The sequence below is a fragment of the Phaseolus vulgaris genome, chromosome 5 (genome assembly GCF_051622355.1).
Source record: "Phaseolus vulgaris cultivar YP4 chromosome 5, ASM5162235v1, whole genome shotgun sequence".
In the NCBI taxonomy this organism is placed as follows: domain Eukaryota; kingdom Viridiplantae; phylum Streptophyta; class Magnoliopsida; order Fabales; family Fabaceae; genus Phaseolus; species Phaseolus vulgaris.
The window spans coordinates 26504703-26518767 of record NC_143502.1 but is presented as its reverse complement, the minus strand read 5'-3'; the positions used below and the strand labels follow the sequence as shown (position 1 = coordinate 26518767).

Here is a 14065-nt window from a genome sequence, read left to right as displayed (position 1 = left end):
TGATTAAAGCAATTTAAATTAAACTTGGAACAAGCCGGTTGCAGCTCTGACAATTCAATATTACGGGCTTTGTTACTTTTTCTATATCCACTAGTTAGTAATGCTACAGACCTAAAGGTTGGAAAAATAAATGAGTAAATACCTCATGTTACCAATATATACAATATCAATTTAGACGACTCATGCAACGCAACAAAAATTTACTTCGTGCAATGAATTAAATACTGTTTAGGTATCAACTGTGGAATTAGCAAATGCTACACTTTTAGGGAGAATAAATGATGCGCACAGCATCCATTTTCCAGGAGCAACAAGTCGTACCCGTCGCACGTCTACTTTGACTGCTACTTCCACCAGCGCAATTCTTATTCTCTGCATCAGAAGAGGTTTATTAAGATGTTGTCTTTAGAGAAAGGTTCACACATAACACTAGCCCAACAGCAAAGTCAAAAATAAAAGTGATTAGCGATATCTAATCAAAGACCCTACATAAAATATACACAAAATATCAGCAACCAACCTCGTGAAAATCAAATTCTGGATCTCGCGCTTTGGAGAATCCATAAACATGGATCATTGGAAAAGTATATTCGCCATCCTTAGGTCTATTTTTGTATATTCCCCGAAATGCATCTGCAGAGGAAGCCAAGCATATTCAGAAATTAAATCTAGATATTATAGTTGTTTACTCCTACAGAAAGTAACTAAAAAATTGTAGCAGACCGTGTACATCAGCTCCCAACTCTGCTGATCATTGCATGTTTATAATATATTTAAGAAAACTCTAGTAACTAATCTCATTCACAGAAAATTTAATTCTCCACTAATACATAGACAAACAGCACATCAATGACCAAGCCATTAATTAAGCAATTATATAGTAAGATTTCCAAGACATGAAAAAAGAGGGATTATCTCGTTCGCAAAAGTGTTAACGCTCTTACTCTAACCCACATTAGGTTTATAGAGTAAGATTATCTTATGACCAAAAATTTAAAACGAGTGAGTAGGATTATAGGAACGAGTGGTAATGCCTTTACTGTCACCTTCATTAGGATGATTTTGAGCTCATGATCTGTAGTTAAATCGAAAACACCATATACAACTTCAAACTCATTTGGACAAGGCTTTAACTCATCGAGACACTGCTTTTTGCAATTTCCAACCATTCCTCTCAATAAAGGAATATATTTATGTATGATGTATGCAGTGGCCAGGAGTGAACAGACCATTGCAACCCTCACTACTCAGAACTACTTGAAACAGTCCAAACAGTAAGGGAAAAACAGTTTGCCCCCATTCACCCTACACTCCAGAACTATCAACCATTGATGGGGAAAAATTAAGAAAAGTTCAACGTATTTAATTGTACTATCCAGAAAGAAGAGTGGGATGGATCAAAATTGGACAGTGTCACAAAATATTGTGCCGATAAAGAAATAGTGATCTTGTCAAGAAAGGCAACCTAGAAATTCTGCAGCTTCACTTGGCAAGTTCATAACCACTTGTGTGATGGACTGAGATATATCACTGGCATAAAGAGACTTAATGAACCTTCTTCCATCCATGTTGAAGACCTAGAGAAACAAACAATGACCTTAGTTGGCATAAAATTTCATCAAGAAAAGTAGTGCTACCACATGCAGATTCAAATGCAACTTCTGCCAGGGTTTTTCATAACATTAAAATAAACAGCACGTCCTTTTAACCATTACTCACTCACGTCCTATAAATCATGAACACTTCAAGAAAGGAGTAGTGCCTGAAGACACTTATGACAGACGATGCACTATTTCAAATCCTAATAGGACATTTCATATTTTACTATTTCCGTGTGTATTTTTGTGTCCATTCTTCTTGGCTTCACAAATAGGCTTAAAAAATCTACAGAAGTCTAAAAATGTTGAAGAAAAGAATAAGTTGCATTTCTTTTAACATGAACCAAGAAATTGCAACTCCAAGTTTGGATTCCAATTCCAACATACTTTTTTCATTATTATCTATTCATGTGGAAAAGTCCATAAAACATCTTAACGAAAATACTCACTCAACAAGCAATCATACCTTAATCTTCTTCTCAAGTTTATTTAGAACACTATTTCTTTCCAGATATTCAACTGCATATGGATTTAAGTCATTAGCAAAAACACGCTTAACTATCCTCGCGGCAGATATGGCTAAAGGACCAACTCCCGAGAAAACATCACCTGTCAAATGATGATAGATATGTAAGCAAGCCATGGATACTTTTTCATCACGATTAACATAAAGAAGAACAATCCATAATGTTGCAAGGGGGAAGGATGCGTTCATTTTTCAAATCTCTGACAGCAACTTTTAAATGAAGTTAGTGCAGACTAGGTATTCATTACCTAAATTAAGAAAACTATAAGGGAAAAAACCTAGTCTTGACAAGCCTCTGGAATTTTTCTTTTCCCTGGTCAACCTTGTATATCCCAATGTCTTAGAGATTTCAAGTAGTTTCTCCAGAATACTATCCAACCGTGATATGCACATGCATTAAAATCTTTGGAAAGCTCCGAAAAGAATTACATCATTGATGACATACTTGTGTCCAGATTCTGTATGTAGGAATTTGATGTTATTATGTGTTAGAATTGTCTTGATTATATAACTTAACTTGTTTAGATAGGTTAAGAAGTCAGTCCTAAAAGGCTGCTTTTTCTTATTAGAATTAATTAGCTAGATATAGCCTTTTCCTTGTACACTCTTGGTATTCTTGATGTAATTTACTTTTATAAATAACATGGAACAGCAAAAAGAATCAATCTGTCAAGCCTTTGTTTATCATTTTTTCATTCTTAATTTGGTATCAGTGCAGGTCGATCCGACTCTGCTTATGTTGTGATTTTCCACAGCCGTGCAGAATTAACCTCCACTGGTCATCTTTTTTTTTTTCCACTACGAACACCTAGTCTAGTTCGTCTCATTAAGATACAGTGAATCCTGTAATCTTCTGTTGCCCTGCCGACCACCTCCTTCTCATTAAGATATGGTGTGTCTCTGTTAGGATACTGTTAGGATACAGAGAGGAGTAGGTCAGAATTAGAATAGATTAGTTAATTGATTTGCTAGTTAGATATAAATAAGAAAGAAGGAGAGGGGAGTGGGGCAGTGTGTAATATTTTTGTAGATTGAACTTTAGCTCTCCTATTTCTTGTTTTTTTTCATTCTATTCAATAAAAACCTTTCTTTTCTTCTCTTTATAATTCTTGGTTCCTAACAGTCTCTGATTCTCTACCACACGCCGCCACATGTAGCCTCTCTACTCCTTACAACTTGGCGCATGAAGGCCATGTGCCACCTCCCATCAACAGAGCAACTCCACGACTCCTTCACAAGGCTCGTTGGACCTTCTTGTTTCTGTTTCAACCCTTGTTTCTCTATTTTCAGCTTTGGCTGAGAGGCTTATATCTCCTCTCTGTTGGGTTTCATCTTCTCTCTCTCTCATACTCTTCCTCCGCCATTGTTTATTGTCTTTTACAGATGGCACTGGCTGCAGGGTGTACAGTGTTGCTGTTTCTGACTATTGACACCCATTCCTTTTGCGAGAGATTTAAGTTGTTGGTTTGCTACTGTCACTGAAATTCTGATTATTAGTGGATTCCTCTTCCTATATGCCTTCCGTTTCTCAAAGTGAATGCAAACATCCTCAATGCTCCTTTAGTAGGAAAATTGGCACACTGAAAATAACTGTTTTTCGTTATATGGTTTTCCTCACAAGACAACAAACACCTTTCAATCTAATAAGGTTGAACCATAATATACAGATGAAATATATCAAGAATATCTCAAGTTAAAATCCAGCAGCCAAGCAGAATCTTTCACACAATCTAATTTTGTCAAAAGCTTGCCTTTCTCAAACCTTGGAGTGTCAAAGTCCATGGATATTTCATTCAAGTGCTTCTGTCCACATTTCTAGTAATATTTCCTTATTTTCTTCCATTTCTTGTCCAAAAGATTTCTCATATTGTCACTTTAGCCAATGGATCCAAAGTTACTTCTCAAGGTATTAGTCAAATCTCCCTCTTTGAACCTAAAGAATGTTCTTGTCCCTAATTATCCTTTTAATATAATTTCCTCAAGTCAATTAACTAAATCTTTAAATTGTTCCGTAAGTTAACCTTTGATGCAAATTCTTTTGTTATACAAGGTCATAATTGGTGAAGAACATGAATCCGGAGAACTCTACTATCTTGGCACTGGACTATCAATGTCTTGTTTAGCATCCATATCCCAAGCTTTTGCATGATCGTTTGGGTCATCCACACGTATCAAAATTAAAAAGGATGATTCCTGAACTTAACAAACTCCATGTCTCAAAATGTGAGTTATGTCAATTACAAAAACATATTGAGTCTTCTTTTCCAAAAAAGAACTGAAACAAGATGCAGCTTTGTCTCTTCTATAATTCATTCTGACATTTGAGGTCCACACCAAGTCACATCCTTTGGGTTTCCTTATTTTGTCACTTTTACTGATGAATATTCTTGTTGTACTTGTGTTTTACTTAATGAAAGGTAGGTTTAAACTTTTCAATATCTTTGTGCCTTTCCTTAATGAAATTAAAAGCCAATTGGCCAAGTTAAGGTGCGATAATGTCAAAAGAATACTTTTCTTTTGGTTTTTCCACTCTTTTAGATTCACATGACATTTTACGTCTGTCCACCTATCCTCATTCACCTCAGCAAAATGATATAGCAAAGAGAAAAAAATTACACTTAACTGAAATTGTTCGTACCTTATTGCTTGGTGACAATATACATGTCCATCACTGGAGTGGTGTCATCCTTATTGTTTGTTATCATATTAATAGAATGCTCTCTACTTCTTTGGACAATAAAGTTCCATATTCCATTGTGTTTCCAAATGAACCTCTATTTCTCATTTCTCCTCAAGCCTTTGGTTGTGTATTGGACAAACTCTCATCCCAAACTATCATATGTGTCTTCTCAGGATATTCTCATCTTTAAGAAGGGTATCTATGTTATTCCCTTGACACTAAAAAATATTACATGTCTGCAAGTGTCACCTTTTTTTCGAAGAAACTCCTTTCTTCTCCTCGTCCACACAAGATGTTAACTTTATACAACAAATCTTGCATTTGCCTTTAGTTGAGACCTTTGTGTATCATATTCCTAACATTGTCAATAATCCTAATTACTCTCCTCAAACATCACCTAGACCATCACCCCCTCCTTTTATCACCTACCAACAACAGACTCAAATGAGTAGTCCAATACTATATAATGAGTCCTTTTCATCAAGTCCTTCACCATCATTGTTCCATATAAAGACTTTTTATGATGAAGATTCAAATTGGCCTATTGACATTCAAAAAGATACTCACTCTACATGCAATCTTCATCCTATTTACAATTTTTTAAGTTATCATCATTTGACTACTTCCTATTGTTCTTTTATCTCCTCAGTATCTTCTATTACCATTCCTAAATATGCGAAAGAGACACTTGATCATCTTAGGTGGCGACAAGTCGGGATTGTTGAAATGCAGGCTCTTGAACATAATGGTACATGGCACTTAATCCTCTTCCACCTGGACAGAAGGTTGTTAGTTGTCATTGGGTTTACACAGTTAAAGTTGGGGCAAATGGTGAAGTTGATCGCCTTGAAGTTAGATTGGTAAGGGATATACTCAAATTAATGGCCTTGCTTACAGTGATACTTTTTCACCCATAGCCAAAATGACTATTGTGGGTCTCTTCCTTAACATGCCAACTAAACATCATTGGCCTTTTCATAATTTAGATGTAAAAAGTGTTTTCCTTCATGGTGATCTAGAAAAGGATATTTACATGGAGCAACATTTTGGAATTGTTGCTCAGGGGAGTCTAACTTGGTTTGTAAATTACACCAATTCCTCTGTGTTCTCAAGCAATCTCCCCGTGCTTAGTTTGGAAAATTCACTCACATTGTTCAAATCTTTAGGCTGAAACACAATGAAGAAGATCATTTAGTTTTTTATTGTTACACCTGTTCTGAAAGATGTTAATTGTGTATGTTGATGACATAATGATGTTACTAGAATCTCACGGCAAAACAAACACTTATGCAATCACTTTCAAACCAAAGACCTTGGATGTCTCAAATACTTTCTAGTCATTGAAGGGGCCCAATCAAAGAAAGGCATATTGTAGTTTCTTAAAGGAAATATGCTTTAAATATCTTGGAAGAAACAGGCATGACAGACCATAGACCAATAGATGTACTTGAAAGGAATCCCTGGAAAAGGATATATGTCTACAAAATGGAATGAGATGATATTAAAAGCCTACACAAACGCTGATTATGCAAGTTCTATAGACAACAAAAGATCTACCTCTGGATATTGCACTTTTATTGGAGGAAATTTAGTCACTTGGAGGAGCAAGAAACAAAAATGTTGTGGTGAGATGAAGTGCAAAGGCAGAGTTTAGAGCCATGACCTTAGGAATTTGTGAAATACTATGGTTAAAGATAATTTTAAAACTTGAAGATTGATTGGAAGAAGCCTAAGTAATTATATAGTGATAGCAAGTCAATAATAAATATTGCACATAATCTATTGCAACATGATCATGTTTAAGTAGAAAAAGTCTTCATAAAGGAGAAGTTGGATAATGGGACAATATGTACACCATTTGTACCCTCTGGAAATCAACTTGTAGATGTATTGACAAAAGAACTAAGTAGTGCTACATTTCAGTCTATTATTGGCAAGTTGGGAATGGATGACATCCACTCACCAACTTGAGGGGGAGTGTCAAAATCCCAGATTTATGTTGTAGTTAATATTTCCTTGGACAGTGTTAGTTACATAATTAGGATACTTAATTACATTCCATAATTAAGAAGATTAATAAGCTGACAGTATATTTTATATTTTTTGTACGGGGTCATTGGTTCTGAATTGTAGGAATAGATTATATCCATCATAGATTAGGATTTTTAGTTAAGTCTTTGTATTCCATTTAAGAGCAATTGCTACTCTGAATAATATCTGAAACAGTTTTTCTAACAGATATCATACAAATAAATCAACTAATCTCTTGTGGACAAGAAGCAGGCTACAAATTATGTCGTAACAAATTACTAAAATGACATTAGTGAGCACTTTTTGAACCAAAACCAAAATGTTGTTGAATAACTTAAAATCCCCATTGGATAATATTCCATTTCCTAGCATTTTACATCAATCTCATTCCTACATTTAGAGTACTAACTCTTATTTATACTAAGCATAGTCCTTCTAACTAAACGGGGAAACAAATCATGAGACAAGGAAACACGGAGACCAATCCAAATATAAAGGAAAATAGGAAAATTAATCCTAAAGGGTAATATAAAATTTGATCAGATTCAGATATATGATAATATATGTCCATATATTCTAATTTCTGACAGATTTTTTATTTTCAAACTCTGACTCACAGCAAACAAACCAAAATGTTGTCAATTGTTATCACTCATCAACATTTCACATCAGATGCTCTAACCAGCTAGATTCCATTATCAAAATGACAATAATTAAAAGATATTGAAAGTGGTATCACATAAGTAGGCTTATTTTACAAGGGTAGACACATACAGACAACATCTGTCCGAGTGAAACCACTCAGAAGCCTTTGTCTTTCAGTTCCAAGCCTAGAACTCCAATATCTGCACAAAAAGAAGAAAAGAAACAAAAGTGATCATTCATACTCTTGCATTTATTTATTTTACCTAATTTCCTGAGTATGTTTTGAAATTTGAAAAAAAAAATAGATATTAATTTACCTTTTATTTTAGATTCCATATTCATTGAATGAAATTTCATAACAATAATCAATATATGCAAAAGGTGAAACCAGTAACTGACTCGCATGCAATACTGTAACAATGTAGGTCCAGTAAGGTTCTTAAGCCAAAGTTCTGCCATATAAACATGCAGCCTATGGCAACACGTAGCTGGCCTCACTTCTCAAGCTGCCAATGGCGGAAGGGTAAAATACACCATATTATAGTGTTACATTGCTATAACCGTTATTGGTTATTGAACGACATTGAGGTCCAGAGTCAAAGCAACCAATCTAGTGTTTGACTCAAGAAATAAACACACAGAATAATAATGGAAATAATCTTGTTTTAGGCCATTTGAGTACAAAAACAGGGTCCCTAACAAGGAGTTTCCACCTTTAAAACACAAGGAATAATAATCTAATGCCTTAATTGTCTTTTACAAATCTGTAGCACAACCTGTATACCACTGTAGCAGGCAGTTACATCATAACATCTAACTGCCTGATCCAAATCAATATAATAATAACAACCTAATAACTTCCTAAAACAGAATAGTATCTGTCCAAATTAGATTTTAGGCCATCAATGCCTTATTACAGAAGCAGTTTAAGTTTTTGTTTAATGTTTGGGGCCTGGATTTGGTTTCTAGGGGATATCTTAATTAAGGATTGGGTTGGATCAGGTCAAGCACCGTCTTTCCACCATTTCTGCCATGGCAGCCACTTCTGGTATGGTCATGACATGAGACCTGGCACGCCATCTCTATAGAATGACAGCTGGTTAGAAATCTGCCATCACAATCCACCATAACTGCTTTTTAACAAAAGACTTAACTAACACTCAAAAGTAACACCATACCCTACAATTTACTAATCTGGAATTAATATTATAAACTTCCAAATACAGAATCATACCTTCCTAAATAAGATTTTGGCTCATTGTCTACCTTTTTCAAAGGTACTAAATCAATCAAAACAGATAATGTCTTTGTAATCTATAACAAACAAGTAATAACCGGGATTGATTTTTGTAACTGTTTTTTGTATATACATTTTTTTGCCTCTTACCCTTCGTATTATCTTAGTTAACCAACTTTTTAATTTCCATGAAAAAACCATTCATACATAGTGAACAATTGTGATGAAAAATTGAAAGCGTTCATGTGAATAACCAGTACAACATGAAGGGCTTTCTCTTGCCAGATTCTAGATATGGAGAATAATGTTGTAATTAAAAGAGGAATACAGAGAATATTTGGAGGTCACAACAAAGGCTCGCCATGTACTAATTATATGCATTGAAGGGGGAACTGATTCTTAGTATCCAGAAAAGCAACAATACATATGCCATAACATCTAGAAAACATCATTTCCAACATTATGAAGTGCACAAAGTTGTCTGTCTTCAGCAATAATTTAAAGGAAAGAGATGAAGAACACATGGACAGTAAGACAGATTGAGACAACATATACTGTACACATGACACTAAAGGGTCTAAAATGTACAGTTTTTATAAGACGTTTTTATAAACAGAAAGATACAAGTAAATGTATCAATACCCATAACCATATTAACAAACTAAACTATGTCTGAACGAGTAGAAAGAAAGGGAGAATCTTAAATGTAAATCTATCTATAATTCATAGGAACACCAAATACCAATGCCTGCCAAAGAAAACTCCTTATAAAACTTTTCAACAAAAAGTCAAAAATCTACATTTCTTAATCGTGATATCAAAATCTACATTTCTTAATCGTGATGCAGCCCCAAGGCCCGAGATGCCTATGGTGTATGTAAGGAGGTAAAAGGTGTGATGCACCTGGTCAGTCTTAGGGGTGATAGAGAAATATTAAGTAACTGCAAACCTAGCAGCAGAGCATGAGGGGAGTGCATGTGGGTTTGTTGTAGAGAGAGAGAGAGAATATTAATCAAAGAAGATGGAATTAGGTTTGGAATGGGAACTGTCAGTCTTTTTCATTCATATACCACAGTACGTAGAATATACCAGAATCTTTTATTCTAATGTCACTGTAATACAAACATTTTCATACATAAGTCCTTCCTTCTAGTTTTTCTTGCTTGTATTGTAGCTACCTATCACATAATTCTATTGGAGATCTCAAATCGAGTAGGAATTAGGCCAGATTATAATAAATAAATGAGGTGCAATCCTCACCTTATAAGCCAATTTTGTGAGATTAAGTTAAGCATAAACTCACTAAGATAGTATCAGAGTTCTTCCGAGTTTATCCTAATCAAGTTTTTTGGAGCTATTATGCCACCATTATTGGACTCCTGTTAGACCACTCATAAATATTTAATCTCACACTCACATTGATTAGGAATTAGCCAAATTATAATATATAAGTGGGATGTAATCCCAACTTACAAACCGGTTTTGTAAGGTTGAGTTAGGCATAAACCCACTTACTAAGATTCCTAGCCTACACATAGATTTCAGATCAGGGAAGGATATACTTGTTTCACCAGTCTTACACAAACAGAAAATCCAATCATAGTATCTTATTAAGGTTATGCCTAGACCATATCAAACCATTTTCATGAAATGACATTAATTGAGCAATTAGTAAATCAAGTCTTCTATGTTGGTCAGGGATGGAAATAAGAGCATACACTGTTGCTAAGTCAACCTGAAAGCGAATTCCATTCTCAACTACTGTAGTCACAAGAGAGTGGTTTCCTGCCAAAACCTCAAGCTGCATGGTCCTGTACTCATTTTGAATGGAATCAATCTTGTTCACAACCGTTCCTATCTTTGGCCTATTTTTATCCAGCACAACCTGGATATGAAAGTAGCCTTTCATAAATTAACTCAGATAAGAATTTGCAATACATTTTACATTTCACATTTAATGCAAAAACCAAAATTATTTCTAAAATAAAAACCTTTGCAATTAGCCTCTTGTACGGTAAATGTTCATCCCTCAAATTTAGGTGTGCTATATGACCAACAGTCTCAAAAGCTGAAGGAATAATCATACCCGCAGGCAGCAAGGTCTCCAATACCTGCAACAGTGATATAGACCTGATAATTTTTTATTTTATTCACTATTTGAAGTTGAATAAAGAACACCAAACAGGTAAAACTGATCAAAAAACATTCTTGGTTGCATACATCAATGTGAATTTAAATTTAAAAAATAACTACTGATATATATCAGATTTTATCTTAAAACCAATTGACATTATAAAGTTGCTCAACAAATACATAACCGCACCCTAAGAATTGAGTCAGGAGATGATGTGGGACTTCCTTAACAGCCCTTCTCCACAGATATCTACCAGAACTAACAAGTCTACCAGAATAGACAATTACCAAGATGAGCTATAGGCTCTGATATCATGTCAAAATTTATCCTAAAACCAATGGCATTGAGCAAAGTTGCCCAACAGATATATAAATCATACTCCAAGAATTAAGGCAAGTGATGTGAAATTTCCCAATACCCCCTCCACAAATACTTACCAAACCAAGTGAGCCTATCAAAGAATAGGCCATTACAAAGACTATAAGCTCTAATACCATATCAGATTAAGTGAAATTTCTTCAACAAATATATAAGTTGCCCTCCCCGAATTATGTTGGATATCCCACTCAACTAGGGATATGGCCAAATCATAATATATATATATATATATATATATATATATATATATAAAGTGGGATGCAAACCACATCTTACAAGTTGGTTTTGTGAAATTGAATTAGGCTTAAATTTCACTTAAGAAATTGAAACCGACACGGTGAGACTTCCCAACTATATAAACCAGACATCAATTGTAACTAAAAACCCAAACTTCATAGAATAGTGTCAACCCAGATTATGTGTATAACAGTGTGTCCTTGTACCTCGGTCATCTGCCAGTAATCATAGAATAGTGTCAGCTTGCATCTAACTAGCTCAAGGGTCAACATTGTACTCTTTTCTGCATACTCCTTCAAAACAGCCTGAAGACAGGGCAGAATATAAGTTATTAGATGAAATATCAAATGTCAAAAGCACATATAGGACAAATTTTCAAAATATTAATAATAAGAAAAACATACATATAATAGTGATTGATCCGATTTTAAACTAAGAGATGGAACATGAAAGAACGAGGAGATATCCAACATCAGGCCAATACTCAATAGTATAGTATCTAACAAAAATTCTAAACTAAATATAGTTTGGTAACTGTTCACTGGTTCACCTTTGACCTACCACTATTGAAACTTGTAGAGAGCCGTAAAATAAGATTGGTACTATGGACTTCGAGAACAAACAATATAAGTTTTCTTCCAAAATAACCCTAAACTTACACGAAGGCCAACATAACCTGAGTAAAGTCCAATAAACTAAAAAGAATATCAAACAAAAGGTCATGACAGTTAAACCAATATGATTTCAGATTTTTACAGTACACCTTGGCATCACAATGTACTGCATATTTGTGGATTGAATACCTCCCTTATTGCATCATCCAATTTGACCAACACCAGTTAAAAAAATCTCCTTGTAGAAGGGTTTGCCGCTATAAAACAAATTACTTCTGCAGTTAACTCTTATCTTTAAAATAATCAAGTGCATGGACTTCCTATAGACACACTTATCTATTCTAAGAAAATAAAAACAAATCCCTCCTTACTAAGTTAGATAAGTTTGTGCACTATCAAATAAAATTATTGCTCTTTGACCATACATATCTACATTCAAATGAATGACAGACTAGAACCCACGCGACTCTCGCAAAATTTCCTACGGGAAGCTACATTATGGCTAAACACATATAACTAAATCTAGTCAACTTTGAAAACAGAAAATATGTGACTACCAAGATTCAATGCTAGAGCATTTACAAGGAACTTCGCTGTACCAACAGCAGCACCTATCACATTTATGATTTGAACATGCTTAGAACCTGTCTGGATAAACATTTTCATGGTACTTTTAAGACAAGAAAAAAATAATGAAAATGAGTTTCTTCATAAACTAAAATTAGTTTATACATAAATTAATTTGTAAAAGTTCTCTCGCATCAGCTTCTCTAAAAAATGTTAATGTCTTTTAGCTTATGGTTAAACTAATTTACAATTTTATTTTATTTTTCATTCTGATTTTTCTTCTCCCAAGAGTGCTTATTAAAATGTTTATTCAAACGTCATTATAACTATAATCATATCTTCTCTTCGTAATGTACACAAAAAGTTGAAAAACGAATCACACAAACAAACCACAATTGGCGCAGAAAAGGCGTATTTGCAAACAGTGAAAACTCACAGAATAGGAAAGAGTGACTACTGAAAGAACAGAGGCACCACCTTAATTGCCTCGGGCAACTCCTCCACACTGCGACCCGCGTAGCGTTCGTCCAGAAGCAGCAACCTCGTCGAGCCCCTCCACTTGCTACTCGCAAACTCTTCTCCCAGTAACCTCCTCATACCAACACTATCTTCTTCTTCCTCCTCAACAACCTCAACCACGGCAAAACCATTCTGCCCCACGCGCCTACCCTCTTCCACTTCCATCGCCTCCTTCATCTTCTTCCTCTTCTTATTCCTATTCGGCCGCGAAATCTTCGCGAGGTTGCGGAACTTCACGAATCCGCGCGAGTTGAACGTCCTTGCGAGTTTGTCGCGGTACAGAACGGGGCTCAGAACTTCGCCATCTCCGTCGGCCTTACCATGGATCCGGCGCTGCACCGAGACGAGAGTTCTTTCTTCTTCGTTTTCGAATTCGCCGTCACCGTTAATTGGTTGAGGTAAGAGAGGGGCGAGGCTAGGGTCGAGGTCGTCGCCGGGGACGCGGGCAATGTTGCGGACGCGGGGCCAGTTGAGAAGGTGGCCGCGGAGGCGGCCTTCGAGGGCGGAGCATTCGGCGGAGGGGACGCGAAGGGCGGCGAGAAGGAAGACGCGGGTGAAGGCTTCTTCCCGGAGGACGGCGTCGTTTTGATTTTGGGAGGATTGGGATTGGGAGTGGGAAGGTATTGTACCCTTGCGGAGGGAGGGCCCGTAGGAGAGAGGAGTTGTGGAGAAGTGTGGGATGAAGAAAGTAGTTTTAAGGGTAAGAGCAAGGGAGGGTTTGAGTGTGTTGGGAAACAAGAATTTTGAGGGAAGGGGAATGAGATAGGGCTTTAGGAATACGTTGCTCATGCTCCTGCTAACCATCACCTCTCAACTCAAAGATGAAGAAGATTCAACTCATATGGGACTTCATTCTCATACAAACAAAACTACAACCTAACCCAAAACTTGTAAGGACT

The 14065-nt window shown here is 35.8% G+C and overlaps 1 protein-coding gene across 7 annotated transcripts; it reads right to left on the bottom strand.

The window, feature by feature from the left end:
• Positions 1 to 14065, bottom strand: LOC137835352 (Met-10+ like family protein). Of its 7 annotated transcripts, none has more exons than XR_016520915.1 (9): positions 13125 to 14047; positions 11673 to 11771; positions 10709 to 10828; positions 10453 to 10602; positions 7610 to 7680; positions 2065 to 2207; positions 1466 to 1577; positions 521 to 633; positions 1 to 372 (listed from the first exon to the last, which is right to left on the bottom strand). XR_016520915.1 is itself a non-coding variant. In XM_068643824.2 (9 exons), exons 1-9 carry the CDS (start codon positions 13968 to 13970, stop codon positions 229 to 231), a joined length of 1815 nt encoding a protein of 604 aa, XP_068499925.1. In that variant the 5' UTR covers positions 13971 to 14065; the 3' UTR covers positions 1 to 228. The 7 variants fall into 7 exon arrangements, 3 of the variants coding, with proteins under 3 accessions (XP_068499925.1, XP_090158335.1, XP_068499926.1); XM_068643824.2 differs by having other exon boundaries at positions 10436 to 10602; positions 13125 to 14065; XM_090302209.1 differs by having other exon boundaries at positions 10436 to 10602; positions 13084 to 14044.